This window comes from Mirounga angustirostris, unplaced genomic scaffold, assembly GCF_029215605.1.
Source record: "Mirounga angustirostris isolate CCGP_5_RB_7025 unplaced genomic scaffold, mMirAng1.0.hap1 SCAF_9, whole genome shotgun sequence".
NCBI classification, from domain to species: Eukaryota; Metazoa; Chordata; class Mammalia; order Carnivora; family Phocidae; genus Mirounga; species Mirounga angustirostris.
The window spans coordinates 105,630,793-105,650,112 of record NW_026991717.1 but is presented as its reverse complement, the minus strand read 5'-3'; the positions used below and the strand labels follow the sequence as shown (position 1 = coordinate 105,650,112).

Sequence of the window (19,320 nt, the reverse complement as noted above, 5' to 3'; positions counted from 1 at the left end):
TCTGTGGCTGCTTTTATGGCGTAATGACAGCACAGTTGAGAAGTTACAACACACACAAAGTGATTCTCAACAGTTCATACTGCTACTCGGCATACTTCCAATCACCAGGGACATGGTTGTTACTCAACAGCATTTTGAGTGCCATGTAAATCACCAAGCTATAATATTATTGCTAGTGTATATTCATTATTTCAAAACAAGAAAAGTGGACTTCTAATGTGCTTTTAAGGCACATTGTGTGAGTGTGAATTATTTTGATACTGAATTAGGTAACAAAGCATCTATACCTGAGCTGAAATACAACGTATGTTGACATTACCAATAGAGGCACTCATCATAGGATTTCCCTCACAAGCAAGCCAACTGTCAGAAAAACTAGAAATTTAATCTGGAAATATCTCAACATAGCAGAACTTCTTCACAAAATAAAAAATGAAAATGAGGGTGCAACTGAAGTCTCCAAGTGACTCTCTTGTAAGCCAAGCAAGGAGAGCCGTTTACTATTGATGGTGAGTTAATTGTATTTGAACGCAGCAGCCAAAGAAATGTATCCAGAGAAAAATTGTTTAGGACTATTGGCCTTTTGGCAAGAACAGTTGCTCAGAGAGTTTAGGACTTTGTGAGCAGAATCAAGTCAATTCAGAAAGTAAATGATTTTGACTCTTGATGAGTTGCCAGATGTTACTAATACTGTTCAGGTCTTGTTTGAGACATCAGTGCTGAATTTAGAGTTACTGAAGAACTAGCTTCTATGAATACTCTGTAAGGAACAACTATGGGTATTTTTTTAAAAGTTGAGAAAACACCAATTCTGTACAACCTGAAGTGGAATCTGCTATGATGTGTTACAACTCTGGTAAAACATGCAAAGTAGAAAAAGATCTAGTTGGAAAAATATATAAAGCTTGTGAAAATGTAACATATTAAAAACCTGTGGTTATTCACTCTATTATTCACCAGCAAGTACCCTGCAGAAGATATTTGAATCTGTCATGTGTTACTGAACCAGTAGTGTTAATGGTAAATTTCATTTGCTTTCATGGATTCTAACCATGATTGAATTCTGTCAGAAATTGCTCAACCTAAATTCGATTTGCTTAGCAATTGTGAAGTTTGATTGCAATTTTTTGAGCTCAGGGTCAAGACTGAAATTTTTCTTAACAAGAGGAACTACTCTTAAACATTATTCTAGAACACTGAAAGGCTCTGGAAATTAGCTTTTGCTAATGACTTGAGAGTAATTCTTAAAGATTTTAACCTATAATTATTAGGCAAACATAACTTCATTGTGAAACTGTGGTCATCATTTCAACAACTGACATTTGAATCGCAGTATCTTGTGTTACACATTTCTCATGCTATCGAAAATTAAGAAACAAGATTTCCCTCAAATTAGCAGTGGATACATTTTCTGTGTTCAACATTTTTGGGACCTTGGTGAAAATGCAAATAAAAGGAAATTTACATATCTCAAAATCCATTTACCTATAATTGAGCTTCTACCTGCAATTGGAAGTGATTAATGTACTATGTAATGCAAATACCAAGGGAAGAATCTAATAGGGTTTTACAAATGCCTTCTAAGTGATGAATATGCCCAGTTAAAATCTTACACTTCTAGGGCGCCTGGGTGGCTCAGTTGGTTAAGCGACTGCCTTCAGCTCAGGTCATGATCCCACGGTCCTGGGATCAAGTCCCGCATCGGGCTCCCTGCTCTGCGGGGAGCCTGCTTCTCCCTCTCCCACTCCCCCTGCTTGTGTTCCCTCTCTCGCTGTGTCTCTCTCTGTCAAATAAATAAAATCTTAAAAAAAAAAAAAAATCTTACACTTCTAGACTGATGCCAGTATTCTGGCAGTATCTATCTGTGTGAAAAGACATTTTTAGAGATGAAATTTGTAAAATCTCATTATAGATAACCATTAACAGGTAATCATTTACAACTGATTTTGATGATAGGAAACACTTAGAACCCCAATTAAAGGACCAGTGTTATTCCCCCAAAAAGGAGTTACAAACAATGCAATTATATATAACCAATTATATTTTGAATTTTGTTCATTAAAATATTGTACCAACTTATTTTACCACAAAGCCTAAAATATTTACTGTCTGGCCCTACAGAAAAAGTTTGAGGACCACTTATCTAAGTCATTACAAACTCAAATGCCTTCAGAAGCGAGGCAGGTAATATAAATAGATGAAGGCAATAAATGGTAAGAAGTGTAGGAAAGTAATGAATTGGAGCCCTCATTCCTTATCTAAAGGCACTTAAAAATGATTTTTGAAACTCAACCAAACTTCCTCTCTGCAAGACCTTGGGGGTTAATTCAGCCAGGGATTGCCAGTTTGGGACTTCTAATTTTCTTCTCCTCCCTCCCTTCCAAGTGAGGAGTATGTAGGTGAAGGGTCGGAAAGCTTTCAGTAAAGGACCAGGCAGTATTTTAGGCTTTGCAAGTCATAAGGTCTCTTTTTGCTGCTCAACTCTGTTGTAGTAGCCCCCCAGAGCAGCCATAAACAATACAGAAACACTGTATGCCAAAACAACTTTATGGGCACTGAAATTTGAATGTCATATGCTTTTCACTTGTTAAAAAGTATATGATTTGGCTTTTTTCAACCTTAAAAAAATGTAGACATCAATCTTAGCTCATGAAGCATACAGAAACAGGCAGCAGTTGGATTTGGCCAGGGGTCTACAGTTGGCCTGATCTAGGTGAAGAGAATTTTAATTTGCAGGTAGGAGTAAGAATTTTTTCCTAGTACTGTACATTGATATGCTAGGTTATAATTATTAAATATGGGTACAAATGATGTTTTTATTCATGGAAAGTGGTAAGATTCTTGCCTCTATTTAGTCAAATATGCAGCCTCTATTAACATTTTAACTCCTCCCCCTTTTCCCTCAGAGTGGATAAGTGAATGTATGGAGTTATTTCATTATTTAAATCTAGGCCCACCCTAAAGTTTTAAACGTGATACCTGGTAACTGAACTCTTGATGTCCACTATTAAATGACAGCTATAAAGCTCACTGGATACAATTTTTTAAGTTTCTTAGCTTTTTGACAAGTTTTCTGTCACCTTAATTGGATTTTGAAATAATTACCACCAGTTGACAGCCTAAAGATAAGAAGCTTAGGTCAAATATTTATTGAATGAAATTAAGGAATACTAATAGTGCATTCCAACTATGATGTAAATGTATTCGATACCATTAATATCTGTTTAAAAGGAAGGTAGTTAATAGTTAAATGATGTTCTACATAATGAATTTCTCAGAACTTCTCTCAAGGATATAAATAAGGTTATTAAGTTGATGTCATTTATATGCCATAAAATAACTAGACACTTGATCTGTAAAACTTCCTGGAAATCTTAAGAAGTTTGATTACTCAGACTTGGTTCTACACAGCCTGTTGTTTATTAGCTTGACAGTTTGATATTCAACTCTGGAGCATGGATTCTGACCACTTGGGTTCAAATCCACTCTGCTACTTTTAAGTTGTATTGACCTTCTGCAAGTTAGTTAACCTCCCTATGCCTCAGCTTCTCCATCTGCTAAAATAGGGAAAATAATACTAGCATTGTAAAGATTAGGTAATAATACACAATACATGAAGCACAGTGCTTGGTGCTTAGGTAATGCTCAGTAGTTGTTAGCTATTGTTTCTGGGCTAGTATTGTACGATGTTAAAAGACTTAATTGATGTCTATGAAAGGCTTGTACAGCCTTTTGTCTCTGATAGAGGAAATCACTAGGGGGATGGGGATAACCTCATCAATTTAGAGTATTTCTGTTATTTAGTGAATTGTCATTAAGTTACCTTTCACCATTCCCTTCGCTCTAATAAGGTCAGTTAACAACTTCTTATTTGGCCTATTGAACAAAGCACAGCAATAGTAAGAACAAAATATTTACAAATGTATAAAGGTTTTGGAATTCAATTTATTTGCCAAATCAGATGCAGGCAATTTCCACAATAATGAGGTAGGCTCGAAAAACGTTTTGAAAGACTTTAAAGTGTTCTATTAATTAGTTCATTCATTTAAATACATTATACAAGGTACTGAGAACAAGTAATAGTATTTCTTTTGTAAAGGCTGGATACTGTACTTCAGCAGCTGAGTACAGCAAAGTCCTAACTTTAAGTCAACGTTCTCACTATTCTTTGAACAGATTTATAGACTGTACTTAAAATCCCACTCCTCAATTGGGGAATGCTAATAGATACGAAAAATAGAAGGCAGCCTGTGAAGTACAGACAGAACTAGACTTAAAAACAAAAAGCAAACAATTTTAATTCTGACTTTTTACTAACTTGTGTATATGATCTGAGCCTACTCAATTATTTGATGCCTTGGTTTTCTTAGTTATGAAAGACTGTTCAGGGGTCAACTATACTTCTAACTAACACAGGGGTTAGGGACACTGACCACCCACCCCCAAACACACACTGGAAAATCCACATACAACTTTTGACTCCCCCAAAACATAACTACTAATAGCCTACTGTTGACCAGAAGAAGCCTTAACACAAACATAATAATCAATTATACATATTTTGTATGTCATATGATACACTGTATACTTACAATAAGGTAAGCTAGGAAAAAGAAAATGTTAAAATAATAAGGAAGAGAAAATACATTTACGGTACTGTACAAAAAAAATCCACAGGGATGCCTGGGTGGCTCAGTCTGTTAAACGGCTGCCTTCGGCTCAGGTCATGATCCCAGGGTCCTGGGATCGAGTCCCGCATTGAGCTCCTTGCTCAGCGAGGAGCCTGCTTCTCCCTCTGCCTGCCACTCCCACTGCTTGTGCTTTCTCTCTCTCTCTCTAATAGATAAAATCTTTAAAGGGCACCTGGGTGGCTCAGTTGGTTAAACGACTGCCTTCGGCTCGGGTCATGATCCCAGAGTCCCGGGATCGAGGGCTCCCAGCTTAGAGGGGAGTCTGCCTCTGACCCTCTCCGCTCTCATGCTGTTTCTCTCTCTCGCTCTCTAATAAAGAAATAAAATCTTTAAAAAAAAACAAAAACAAGGTAAATTAAAAAAAAATCCACATACAAGTGGATTCATACAGTTTAAACTTGTGCTGTTCAAGGGTCATCTATATTGTAAAGATGAAGATGTATCTGAAATTAATACCTGCTTAAGCAAATAAGCTGGAGCTGTTACCTGTGGATATTCCACCCTAATGTAACCACAAACTTTGTTTCACATAACTTCCCTCCCATAAAATTAACATCTGTTATAATGGACATTTGATAGGAAATCCTTTAATTTCCTTGAGAAACTATGTCTCATACATGGTGGTCTATGTAACAGACTCATATAAGGTTGAGATGCTACAAATATCCATCCTCTCCACATCCAACTCTAAGCAAAATCCTGGGTATACTAAAAGTCTTTGAAGTTTCAACAGAAACTATATCAGTCTGCAATTTACTCAGAAAAATTTTGTTTAAAATGTATCCATTCCAGTCTCCAAGGTTTCATCATAAAATGAGCTCACATTTGAAGTGAAAGGTGCCATTTAAGCATTAAATTTTATTAACTTACTTCTTTGAATTTGTCATTAAAGCAGGTTAATACTCTCGTCTGGTTTATCCTAAGTGTGGCTCACAGCTGGGAACTATAATACCTTGATCAAGGTTTGTCTCACTTTCCACTGCTCAAAACAGGCACTGAGTCCTTCATATTGAGAGAGTGGCATTATCATAGGTCAAGTTTTACTTGCCACAACCTGCTGGTAGAAGGAAATATATCCACTTGTCTGGACTAGTATTAAGAACATAGGGGGAAAAAAAGGAACATTTTATGAGACGAAATAATAGACTTGGATATTAACACTAAATGTCGTGTTCAAAATGGCATTTTAAAATGTGTTCAAGTAAAACACTGTAATAAGAGAAAAACCACAAAACTTAATATAAAGTCTAGCTTTATTTTTAAAAAGATTTTACAAGTCTGTCAACCTCAAGCATACACAGGTGAATTATTCATATCTTCCATCAGGTGAAGTTTACAGCTTCAATCCCTCTCAGAAAAATACAAGTAAAAAATAAATCTTTTTCACATATATTCATCCACTATATTACTCAGCTTAGTTCTGAAATTTTCTCATAAATACTTTCACACCGCTGCTAGCGGTAGTACTGTTGCCGGGCAGCTGCACAGGGCTCTACTTTTACACGTCTGCTTTACTTTTGCTAGCTCTCTGGTTCGGCTCCTAGGTCCAAATCTTATAAAGGAGAAATAAAGGTTAACTGGGCTGCCAGAAAAGCCCACTGAATGCATCCTGTAGTGCTCTGTGACAAGCAAGAGAAGAAGTATAGCCTCCAGCAAGGTCCTGTGGAGAGGCAGCTCTGACATGGTTTAAATACCTAAAAAAAAACAAAAAGTGTAGCATTGATATAGAAAGCATATATAAATTGGTAACATTTTTAAAAGCAATAATAAAACTGATTCACGTTTTAAAGGGGAATTCTGAGATTGAAATGTTCAGACTTTATAAATGCATTATTACCCTTTAAAAAGAAACATACCAACTATATATAGAGTGCCTAAACCAGTTCAATTGTTAAACTAAATTATAAAGCAAATTACATTAAGATCTAAAAAGAGCTCTCAAGGAGGTTTCAAAAATAATACTTGCTATTAAAATGTTCACTGTTCCCAATTTTCAGAACTTGTTTTGTTGGCTGTTGTTTGGGTACCTAACTGCTATTGTCCTCCTGGCATACTCTTTTTTTTTTTTTTTTTTTTTTAGAGATTTTCTTTTTTTATTTGACAGAGAGAGAGAGAGATAGGGAGAGCAGGAACACAAGCAGGGGGAGTGGAAGAGGGAGAAGCAGGCTTCCCACCAAGCAGGGAGCCCGATGTGGGGCTCGATCCCAGGACTCTGGGATCATGACCTGAGCTGAAGGCAGACGCTTAACGACTGAGCCACCCAGGCGCCCTGTCCTGGCATACTCTTAAATAAATAAATATATGGTATCATAATACTATTGTATTATTAATATTTTTACATAAATATTGACTATTTTACATAAATATATTCTGAAATAAATATTAAATGGAGGAGGGGAGAGGAGAGACTATACTAGTTACTTCAAATTTACTTCAGCATTACAAAAATATATTGTCTCCTTCCATGCAGGAAGTGAAACCTTAGACAATTACATGCCCAAGAAATCTCCGACAGCCTGAGTTCAACAGAATGTCCCAATTAGTAAATACAGAAGTCTTTTGAACTGATCTCAAAAGACAGTGTAACAGACACCATTTTTCTTCAATCACACATATATTATTTAGCAATTAAAACTTTCTACTTTGATAAAGGTAAACAAACAGACCTAAAATATGGGATAATCCTAGCCAAAGAATGTCAACTTGTTAGCATGACTAACAGCACTGTTGGAAAACAAGTATTTCCAGCCTTGCTTTAATGTCTAGTTTAAGAAACCACATTGTTTCTTCAGGCCTCAGGAAGTAAAGGAGCTTCATTCGCCTTAGAATTACGGTTAAAGCAAATGAATAAATCAGGTACCAGAACATTTTAATAACTTGGAAACTTTTCTACTCATTCATTCAAACTTCCTGTGTGTCAAAGTCTTGATGCATGAGCAACTTATTATTTCTAACATAATAACAAGTCTGTTTTTCATTTGTATCCATGTTTAATAAGGTTGTGTGATTAAAAAATATATGGCAATATAAAAGGCCAATAGAAAAAGTGGTCAAAGTAAGACACAGGATAAGCTCCTGGAATTAGCTATAATTTATTCACACTACCACAAATCAAGGTGTTAACTCAATTCTTTGCTTCTCTGCCAACGGTGAAAGGGGAAAGTGGAAGGAGAAAGGAAATTAATATTTATTGAGCAATGATCTAAAACTTTTTTTTAAAAAGTAGGCTCTATGCCCAGCGTGAAGCCCAGTGCAGGGCTCAAACTCATGACCCTGAGATCAAGACCTGAGCTGAGGTCAAGAGTCAGACGCTTAACTAAGCCACCCAAGCACCCCTACAGACTTTTGGTACTGTACGTATAGCAGTAAAAATACTTGAGCATGTATCTCTAAAATTTGTGTACTTATTTATAAATCATATACCTATTGTATTAATACATAGTTATATAGTATATAATTATACATAATATACTAATATAGAAGCATATTATAAAATATATATAAATATTTAAAGGAGGAGATAAAGCTATTTCAACAAAAGTTCTAATATTTTCTCCCTACATCCCATCTTATAAATCTTGACGGGATGCATCCCACTTTCATTGTCAAACTCTTGATAGAACCTTAGGTCCCATGGGACTTAAACAGGGATTCACCAAATCTACCACATAGCCAGAAAAAGTATCTGCTTATTACATCCCAGGACACAATAAAATGTCCACTGTTAAGATTATGATGCATGAGAAATGATGTAAATTAAGTCATCTCACAAGTCTAAAAATCAATCTGGAACAAAATAAAATCGATTTCTCTTCCCTGAGAACTCACTATCACACAAACAAGTAATATTTAGTAGTATTTTTACAAGTATCTTAGAAATGAAACATTCCATTCCTAATATAAGTTTCCAAGTAAATTTTATCCATACACCAGATACCGCTCTATTTTTCCTTTCCTCAGACCCTCAAAAGAAAAGCACAGTCTTAGCTCCAATGGCTCTTCATTCATGGCAAAAATCAGGTACCACAGTAGAATGTCTGTCAACCTTAAGAAGCCAACTATCATAAACAGAATTGGCTTTCATAGCTGTAATGCAAACCACTATGCAACTAGTTGTTTTGATTCATCACATTTTGGTACAACTTGCTTCTGGGAAAGTTGAGTCATACCATCTCTGGCTTGGCAATTCAAGCATAAAGTTGCAGTGTACATACAGCTTTTTATATGTTATCCTGAGAAACCTGAAACAGCTGCATGGCTGGCAGGAAAACACAGGACCACCAGTAAAATATCCAAAACAGTTGCATCTTTTAATTTATGACTGTGCACTGTTTCCATAAAGAGTATATAAAACAGTTCAACTTTTTATAGGTAAAATGTAATAAACAGTCATACTCATTGATGCCATAAATGTGTAAAAAGAGTTTATTTAAAATGATTAATTAGTGTTTGAAAATAGTAATTCTTGAACAGTCATAATCCAGAGCAATGAGCAAATACTTTAAAATTTTAGTTATTAATGCTAAGTTGGAGATTCTTACTGCCAAAATCAAGTCAATTAAAACTTCTTTGCATAGCACTGAAGAAAATACATTTCCCTTCTAGCAATCATTAAACATGTCTGTGAGTATATTCTTTAAAGACCTGCTTATTTACATTACTGTTTTTGATCTCTAGTGCTGCACAAAACAGTTACTGTTAAATATTTCATTCTATTTTCACCATGGCAACCTACATTAATTCCAATTTAAAAAAATAAAACATAGTTTATTCTTGTTACTCAACTGTAGGCTTTTATTTTCTAGGTATTTTAACGTAATGTTCTTAAACCCTTTAATTATTGTGGTACACCAAAGTATTTTAAAGGATCTGCCACATTGAAACCACACAATGAGAATTTAGCATTTTGCCTACTTTTTCACATTAATTCACATCTGTGTTGTTTTAATTCTTTCATGACCATTACAAGTACATCACTGAATAGGATTCCTGGGGTTTCTGGCAAAGGTCAGTATCATTCATGTACACCTTTATAGAACAGAATGAGGAAGAAGTCTTAGCCAAATTTATTTCCAAAAGTCAAGCTCAGTTGGATTTTGGAGCCCGGAGGTAATTGCTCTGACTATTTAGTCAATCCCAGGACAGTATTTCGGTTTTTCATAGGTTTATTTTAAATACCTGTAAATCTTATAAGCAGAAACCAGGAAAGAAAAAAAAAAAGCTTTGCTTATTTTGGTATCTATACCTTATTTTTACTGAAAGCAGACTAAACTCAAAGCTTTAAGAATCATACCTTTGATTATTTTCTTAATAAGACTAAAAAAAAGTATGTTTTCAAAAGCAAGTCTAAGATAATTCCTGTACAAAGGGCATCTTGTGCCCTAATTTATACTCTGTCTAAAGTTGCCTTCCTTTGCCATTACCCATCAAAATCCCTTTCAAACAGACTTTGGAGGAGGGGGAGGAAAAGGAGGCAATGGATCCTGAGAGAGGAGTAAGAGAGGATTAAGCATTTGAAAACCACACTTGAAAGTTTGTTCCTGAACTTTGATTTCCTGCACTGTCATTTTCTTCTGTTACATTTAGCAGCTTTTGCTCCCAAAGAAGGTGGTATAATTTACACTTAGCTTCAGACAGACTTCATTTTCTCAGTTCTTTAACATAAGAGAGTTCCTCTGAGATTACTCTTTTACTATTTCCCTTCCTTTAAAAGCCCTATATCGACCATCTGGCTAAAGTCTTGGACTCAGCTCATTTTAGTGCTATTCAACAATGCTTTGAGTTCTCAGCTGGGGCAGAGGGCAGGGGTTGTCACTCAAGACCAACAGGCAGCACTCTTCCCCTCCAGTCATAACCTCCGCATGAAAACCCGTGAAACACTTTGGCTCTAGAGAATCAAAGAATCTTGGAATTCAAATTGAAATGAAAATGTGAAGTTCATATTAGTTTCCTTCACCTCAAATTACCAGGACCAATGGATGGTTAAAAAAAAAAAAAAAAAGTCCAAGTTCTTAACTCCATAGTGTTTCTCTAGAGTGAACTCTAGAGATTAAGACTTTCTTTTTATAAATGGGCCCATTTTTAAACCTGAATTTAAAGCCACCATGCATTAAACAGACCAGTTCCAAGTAGTTCTTTCTGCCTCCCAGCCTACAAAATTCAAATCTAAGTGCCATTAAGAGACATGAGCCAGCTGATCTCAGCTGTCAAGACCAAGAGCTGTTGTAAGAAATTCAGCTAAGGCTATAAAATATTTACATTAACAATGTGAAGTGTATCTCAACAGATTTAAAAACAGAGCAACAGGGTGCTCAATTATCACTAAAAAGCAGAAACATTATGAAAATGGAGGTTAGTGCTCAGGTGTCCTAAACCAATCATAATGTCAGAATAACGGACAAACTGTCTACAGAGGGAAACTGATAATCATATATTCCAACATAAATGGGGAAAGCACTTCAAGTCAGAACTACTGTCCATAATTCTATGGGCAGTTTGGTTATAAAATACCAACCAAGGCTTCATGAACTCAAACCAAAATATCACGAACTTCCACAGTCATCGTATTACTCTTCACTTCATTATCTAACCAGCAAATGAAAAACTTGAATAAACTATTAAAGCTATTTTCAGATCTATACTAATATACTTGGGAATCTAGTAACCAATTTATTCCAGACATTTAGACCAACTAAACAGCAAAGCTCAGATTTGGAAATTAAAAGCCACATGTGGTGCCCAAGTGTACAGCTGAATACAGATTGCTCAGATAAGCCTTCCTGAATTACAACTGAAGTAAAGTGTGCAATTTATTGCTATCAAATAACACAGTGGGCATTTTTAGGACAGGATAGCTGTTACTGAAAGTTAATGTAACTACATAGTGAAAGGAAAAACGATTGAACACATAAAAGAGATACTTAAGTTTAACATATTCTATGAACAATATTGTTGGTAGTTCTGGATATCTCAAATGATAGACCTCTAAGGATACACTCCATCTGTATAATACAGATAAGTACAAGAATATCTCAGGAATCGGGTGCTATCAGATAAACTTGAATACAGCCATGAAAACAGATAATACACAGTAGCAATAAATCTTAAATATATTCCTCAAAGTCAGAAGTTTATCTCAGTTATAGTATGTTTGGCTAATTTCAGTATCGTTCTTATATGCTTAAATGAGATTAAGCAGAAAACTGCTATAAATAATGTTTTTACTTATTGATTCTTAAAACATTATGATACTCATGAATTTATTCAAGATAACCTGAGAGAGAAGGCAAAGTTTCATGAAAATCTAAAAATAACAAATCATATCAGAATCATAAAAATAACAAATCACATATAGATTTTGTATATCCCAGAGAGGGACAAGAGCCACCACTTCTGTGGGGGAAATATAATAGAGATCATAGAAATAAATATCCTAGTTTCTGATTTTAAGTTCCTAAAAATTCTAGTGCCTCATTCTGGCTTGTCTAATGTAATTTTTTTTTACTGTGAATTCCATGTTAGTAACACATGTATGCCAGAAATTCCATCATATCTATAAAGACAGGGTGGTAATTTTTCCCCAAGGGTGTGAGAGGCAAAATGCAGAAATTCATATGTATGCAGTGTATTCCTTCTTAAAAAAAAAAAAAAAACTGAGTATCTACTGGGTGTCAGGTATTGAAGCAACTCTAAGAGTAAAACAGAGAGCAGCCTCCATGTTCTAATGGACCTTGTAATTCAGCAGAGGAAAAAAGATGTTAAACAACGAATATTATGAATGAGAAAGTCAGGGCTCTATCAGTGTAGTTTAAAAGGAAGCCAACATGAACAAGTTCAGAAAAGGTCTCGCTAAGGAAATTATAGTCCCAAAGGATGGCTTAGACACAAAGGATGAGGAAGAGTTAGTTAGCAACCCAGTGGAGGGAAGAATGTAGCAGCAAGGAGTCAGAGCACATATTGAGAATATGGAGGAAAGATGGCTCAGGATGAGGCTAGAGATGTTGGAAAGTATTCAAAAGAAATGTTAAGAACTATGAATTTTATTGAAAGGGCAACGGGTGGGGGGGGGCGCCTGGGTGGCTCAGTTGTTTAAGCAACTGCCTTCGACTCAGGTCATGATCTTGGAGTCCTGGGATCGGGTCCCACATCGGTCTCCCTGCTCGGCGGGGAGTCTGCTTCTCCCTCTGACTCTCCCCCATCTCATGCTCTCTCTCTATCATTATCTCTCTCTCAATAAATAAATAAAAATCTTTATTAAAAAAAAAAGAAAGAAAGAAAAAGAAAAAGAAAAAGAAAGAAGAAAGAAGAAAGAAAGAAAGAAAGAAAGAAAGAAAGAAAGAAAGAAAGAAAGAAAGAAAGAAAGAAAGAAAGAAAGAAAGAAAGAAAGAAAGAAAGAAAGAAAGAGTGGGCAACGGGAAGCCACTGAAAAGTTCCTATTAGGAACCTGATAATGTAAGCTACTTTGGCTACACAATGGATGGAAGAAGAACAGGAGTCAATTACTGAGAGACCCCTTATAGTTTCTCTATTCCAGGCTTAAGATCATGGTGCCTGGATTAGGGTGGCAGCAGAGGGAATAAAGAAAAGTACTGTTCAAAAGACATTTAAAAACCTGGGGAGAGGCACCTGGGTGGCTCAGTCAGTTAAGCATCTGCCTTCGGCTCAGGTCATGATCTCGGGGTCCTGGGATCGAGCCCCATGTTGGGCTCTCTGCTCAGTGGGGAGCCTGCTTCTCCCTCTCCCTGTCACTCTCCCTGCTTGTACTCTCTCTCTCTGTCAAATAAATAAATCTAAAAAAACCCAAAAAACCCAACTGAGTAGATATGGGAGCAAGAGAAGGGGAGAAGAAAGTAATGGCAAAGGCAACTTCCAGCTATCTAGTCATATGGAACAGGGAAAATGCCCTCACAGAGACGGTGGGAAACTGGAGGAGAAACAAATTGGGGTGGGAGAGAAGAGAACAGAAAGATCATGAGTTTAATTTTGGACTTAAGTCTGAAGTGATTATAGAAGAGAGATACAGAGTGGCAGCAGGATATATGGGTCAAGTGCTAAGAAAATTATGGAATGAAGGTAACAGTTTGGGAGTTATCAGTATTTAGATGGTATCTGAAGCCATCAGGTAGATGCTAATATTTAGGGAGAGAGGACAGAATGAGAAGAGAAAGAAGGCAAAGACCTAGAGAACAACAACATACAATGATATGACAAAAGAAACCATGGTGATTAATTTTATGTATAAACATAAAATTATGTTGAGTGAGCCACAGAATGCCCAGATTTTCTGGTAAATCATTTCTGTGTGTGTCAGTGAGGTTATTTCTGGAAGAGATTAGCATTGGTGAACTGAGGAAAGCAGATGGCCCTCCCCAATGTGAGTGCGTATTATTATCCAATCTATTGAGGACCTGAGAGTAACAAGAAGGTGAAGAAAGGTTGAATTCACTTTGCCTGACTGAGCTGGAACATCGATCTTCTCCTGCCCTTTGGTGCTCCAGACTGACATCTACACTATTCATTCTCTCTCAGGCCTTTGCACTACACCACTGGCTCTCCTGGGTCTCCAGCCTGCAGACAGCAGATCATGGGCCTTCTCAGCCTCCATAATCACATGAGCCAATACCTAATAATAAATCTCTTTCTCTTTCTTTCTATCTATCTATCTTTCATCTATCATCCATCTATCTCTCTTATTGGTTCTCTTTCTCTAGACAACCCTAACTAATACAGAAGCTAAGATATTTTGAAGCGAAGGGTATGTGTTCAGGTGTGGTAAATGCAAATGCTGCCATCCCCTACCAATACCTCATGCACTCTCTTCCTGTAGACTTGCAAAGGAGGTAGAAGGAAGGTGTAAGCTGCTTGGAAAGGACTCAACCCGCTACTTGTGCCTGACTCCTTGAAATTTTGAAGAGATGATAACAGCAGAGACAGAGATGGGAAACCCACTGGATTTCTCCATCTAGGGGCTCCAAAGGCTCTCTTCATGATATTTATAGCACTAGTGTTTTTTATAGCAAAAGAACAAAAGAAACAATCCAAATGTCCATTGACAGGAATATGGGCAAATAAATACTGTACAGCAGTGAAAACAAAGGACATATAGCTTTATGCATGTATCAACACTGCTGACTCTCACAAACAATGCTATAAAACAATGCTGTAAAAGCAACAACAAAAAATAAGTTACAGAAAATATCTACAGCATGGTCCATTTACATAAAATTCGGAAATGCAAACTACACATGGAATATATAGATATGACCGAACTATAAAAAAAAAAAAGCAAGCATATGATAATCAGCCTGTTCAGGGTGACTGAATCTCTGATGTGAAGTGGGACCACAATGAAGAGAAGAAAAATACACACAGAGAGGGCTTCTACAGCATTGGTTATGCTCCATCTCCTAAGTTAATGAGTGGAATTCAAAATACAGGACTTGAAGGAGTAAAGGAGGGAGAAACAGTGAGAATGGAAACAATTCAGCAATTGTTTTATTATTACTCTTTGTAAAATATAGATCATATATTTTTTCTATGTATGAAATACTAAAAAAAAAAGTAGTGCAAAGAGCATAGTCACAGCTTTAACTGCCATTAATCCAGTAAATAACCTGCATGTAAACACCAAACCATTCTTAGTTGGCCTTGGTTTCATAAAATATTACTACTTTGATTCCATTTATAATAATTCATGTTAATTATAATTATTCATCTTAAAATATGTTTAATACTGCAATATGTTGTGGGGCCCCAGGGTGGCTCAGTCAGTTAGGCATCAGACTCTTGATTTCAGCTCAGGTCATGAACTGAGGGTCACCAGATCAAGCCTCACCACGGGCATGGAGCCTACTTAAGATTCTCTCTCTCTCTCCCCCACAACCCCCATGAGTACAAGCTCTCTCTCTTAAAAAAAAGAAAAAAAAGGGGGCACCTAGGTGGCTCGGTCGTTAAATGTCTGCTTCGGCTCAGGTCATGACCCCAGGGTCCTGGGATGGAGCCCTGCATCGGGCTCAGCGGGAAGCCTGCTTCTCCCTCTCCCACTCCCCCTGCTTGTGTTCCCTCTCTCACTGTGTCTCTCTCTCTGTGTCAAATCAATAAATAAAATCTTAAAAAAAAAAAAAAAGAAAAAGAAGAAAAACCTGCAACATGTAACATTCATACTGTTCTCTGTATTGGTTTACAAGCAAGGTCAATATATTAATTTAAGATGGGAGAAGTTAGTAAAATCAGATTTATTTGCAAAGAAACCTTTGAGGAATATACATCTAAATAGCAAACCTAAGTACTGATGAGTGGTTAAAAAGCTGATCTACTAAAGCAGCAAAAATAAAGTGGCAGATGAAATCAGTTAAGTGGTCAAAGAGACCTCAGCCAAAGCCCTGATAATCAGGAATTTTCCCCCATGATAATGCTTCAGATGTCTATTTCTTTAACAGAATGAAACATAATGTGCTTTCTGTGGCTAATATTAAGGTAACAGCCTAGATGTATAAACCAAATCCAATTCCTCTCCCTGTCCAATGGTAGTTAAACACCCTCCCAAGTTTGCAGAAGAACTCTCCCCATTGGTGGTGTTTTTTTTTGCTGAGTGCTAACTCTCAAAATATAAACAACCTCAGTCTTCTCCCCTCTACCATTCCGTTTTCTTCCCTGTACCCAACATAAATACATAAGGACATCATGGTTTAGTAGAAAGGACAAAGATTTTGGAAACAGATACATTTGGGTTTGAATCTCTCCTTGGACAATTCCTAACATTATGATTTGGAAAGTGCTTTAATTTTTCGATCCTCATTTCCTCATCTGCAAAAGGGAGAAAATAAAACCTCATAGTAATTTTCGGAAGATTAAGAAAATGTATCTAATACATCTGGTGAAGAACAGATATTCAATAAAGTATATATCCCTGACCACCCTACTTAAATTTTCTTTGATACTCTTAATACAAAGTATACTCTCACAAGGAATAGGCCTTTCACAGCCCAAATTTTCTAAGTGTTTTACCTTCTGCTCATTAATATGTACCTCTCCTTTGCCAACTCTGTGACCTTACTGTCCATTCCCACATCTATTTCAACAATAACAGTGTTGCCTTCTCTCTTCCCCCTTTCGCTGTACCCTAAGTATAAAGATTTAAGTGGAGGTTATTTTTTAAATTAAACAAAAGGTAAGGAGTAGTCCTGCTTGTTAATCTTTTATCCCAGAGTAATAGAATAATAACCCAAGGATGCTAATACCTTCATATTAAAAGGCAAATGGGAAAAATTTACATACATACATATACATAATACCTTTATATATACATAAACATATTTGTACAGATCTGTATTTCACAAATACTATCCACACCCTAGTTTTATTTCAAAAGTGAAACTGCTACATTATTTCCACTCTCACATCCTGTATTTTGACTCTAATCACCATTAAGTGACCATTGCTCTGTCCTCATCCTCCTCAACATCTTCCTCTACCTCTCTAAATCTGGAGACAGCTTCCAGCTGTAAAATGGCCTTAGCCTATGACTTCTGTAACATATAAACCTATAATTTGGGTCACACTCCTACCACTTTCACACAGGATTCCTCAAATTTCTCTTTATCCACTTGCTTCCTAATTACTAGTTTTCTTCTTGGCTTTTCTCATCTTCTTGACTATCTCTGAAATGTATAGCTTCATTTATTACCTCTGTTCTACTAAACCTGCAAATCTTATCTTTTGGTCTTTTGGCCTTCTTTGTTAGTTACAGCCTAGCATTTTTATTTGCTTGGGTGGCCTTTCATACTTGGCTGTCCCACTGGCACTATAAATTTAATATTTTCATAACTGAACTCATCTTCCTTCACAAACCTAGCCCTCTGTGTGTGTTTCTTAATTTCTCTTAATAGTTTCAACATACTCCTAGGGTCATCTTGGAATCCTCTTCTCCCTGCATACAAATGAGAAATCTGCATCTCAGTATCTCTCTACAAACATCTATTTACTTCTCACATCATCTTCATGGCTGCTACCTAATTTTAGCTCTTTTTTACATGGAAGAGGTAAATACTCTCTTAACTGGTCTCCCTATTTCCAGGATGTTCTCTCCATTCCAATCTATTCATGGTTATCAAACTAATCTTCCTAGGGCAAAGCTCTGCATCTCTCTCATACAAATAAACATTCATTGGCTCCCTGTTGTTATGTAGAATAAAGTCTAAGTTCCTTAGCCTACCATTCAAGGCCTACTGTACTTGATTCCAACCCACCTTTCTAAATGTATTTCCCATTAATCGTCTCCATGTACCCTGAATGTAAGCCAAAACCAACCATGAGGTTTTCAGTTATTCTCTACGAAAACCTCATAACTACTCACTTCATACCTTTGCTCAAGCTATTTCATTATCTTGGAATGCCCTCACCATTGCCTGTCTCTCAAAGCCATGGTTCAAATGTCAACCCCTCAATTCTGAACAAAGACATTAAAAGCTTAACTATGCCACACAGATGTGTTATATGTGGAATAACAAAACAAAAATAATAAAATAAACTAAGCTTAAAAGCAAGAAAAGAAACTCCAGGTGCCAGAAATTATACAGGAACTCAAAATCAGAGCATAAGCAGAGCTTGAAGTTCAGGAAGATGCTGGGTACCAGTGATTCAATACCCATACAGTGACAGGAAACAGGCCTCAATCCTGTCAGATGTAGAAGCTAGAACTGGGCTTGGCTCACTGCATATAACCTGGATCCACAAAATGTTGTCCCATCTATAAAACAACTTGTAGGAATATTCTGCTCACTGGCCTGGGATAGTCACAACAAAGTCTAGGAGCATGGACAGAAAAGAATCAAACATAAAAAAATCACAATACCCGAGTCTGTTCCATTCCCAAGAAATTAAGAATAATAATATGTCACGATCCAGTGAAGCCAACAGCAGTTTGGCCAAAGCAAATAATCTCAATCCAAGGTTCATGGGAATACAACACCCACTAAAAAGAGATACACAGTTGTTTAAAAAAAAAAAAAAAAAAGGAAATAAGCCTCATTTATTAAGAGTCAGAAGACACAATCAATGGCAGCACAACCACACCCAGATAAGAGAAACTGAAAGAAACTTATTTCATGTTAGAAGAGATGAGTAAAGAAATAAATGCCGTAAGACAAGAAATCAATATGAAAAGAACAAGCATTTTCTTAAAAAAAAAAAAAAATCAAACAGCAATTGTTAGAATAAAAGTCTCAATGGACAGGTGAAGCAGTTGGTTATAGATGGAGAAAAAAATTAGTGAGTGGAAGACTATGTGAGGAAAACATGAAGAATTTAGAGCTCAAAAGAAGAAAAAGGGAAATTTCAACGAGAACATTGAATCCCAAGGAGAAGAGCAGGACACAGGGAACAAAGACGACGAGACAAACACACCAGCACTTCCACTACTACCGCCACAAACTGCTACCAAGCGGGAAAGCAGAAGGGGAGGTCTCAGGTGAGGCATTCCAAGGCCTTTGTTTTGTTCAAAACAAGGGCGAGATTTAACCTTTAGAATTTGGAAGTAACAGCTGTTAAGTCTGGGCGACATAATATTTAATATATATTACATAAATAATAATATCACTCTGTACGTCTCTATGTTTGAAATAGTTAACAG

The 19,320-nt window shown here is 36.5% G+C and overlaps 1 protein-coding gene across 6 annotated transcripts in view; it reads right to left on the bottom strand.

Moving 5' to 3' along the window:
• Window positions 1-5,926: 5,926 nt before the first annotated feature.
• The window catches only part of MNAT1 (MNAT1 component of CDK activating kinase), a 209,753-nt gene continuing 196,359 nt past the window's right edge, over window positions 5,927-19,320 (bottom strand). For all 6 annotated transcript variants that reach the window (XR_010405207.1, XM_064571144.1, XM_064571143.1 and 3 more), the window contains one exon: window positions 5,927-6,385. Coding sequence is in view for 1 of the 6 variants with exons in the window: in XM_045900991.3 (XP_045756947.1) it covers window positions 6,265-6,385 (121 nt within the window). In the remaining 5 variants the exon portion in view is untranslated. The remainder of the gene's footprint in view (window positions 6,386-19,320) is intronic.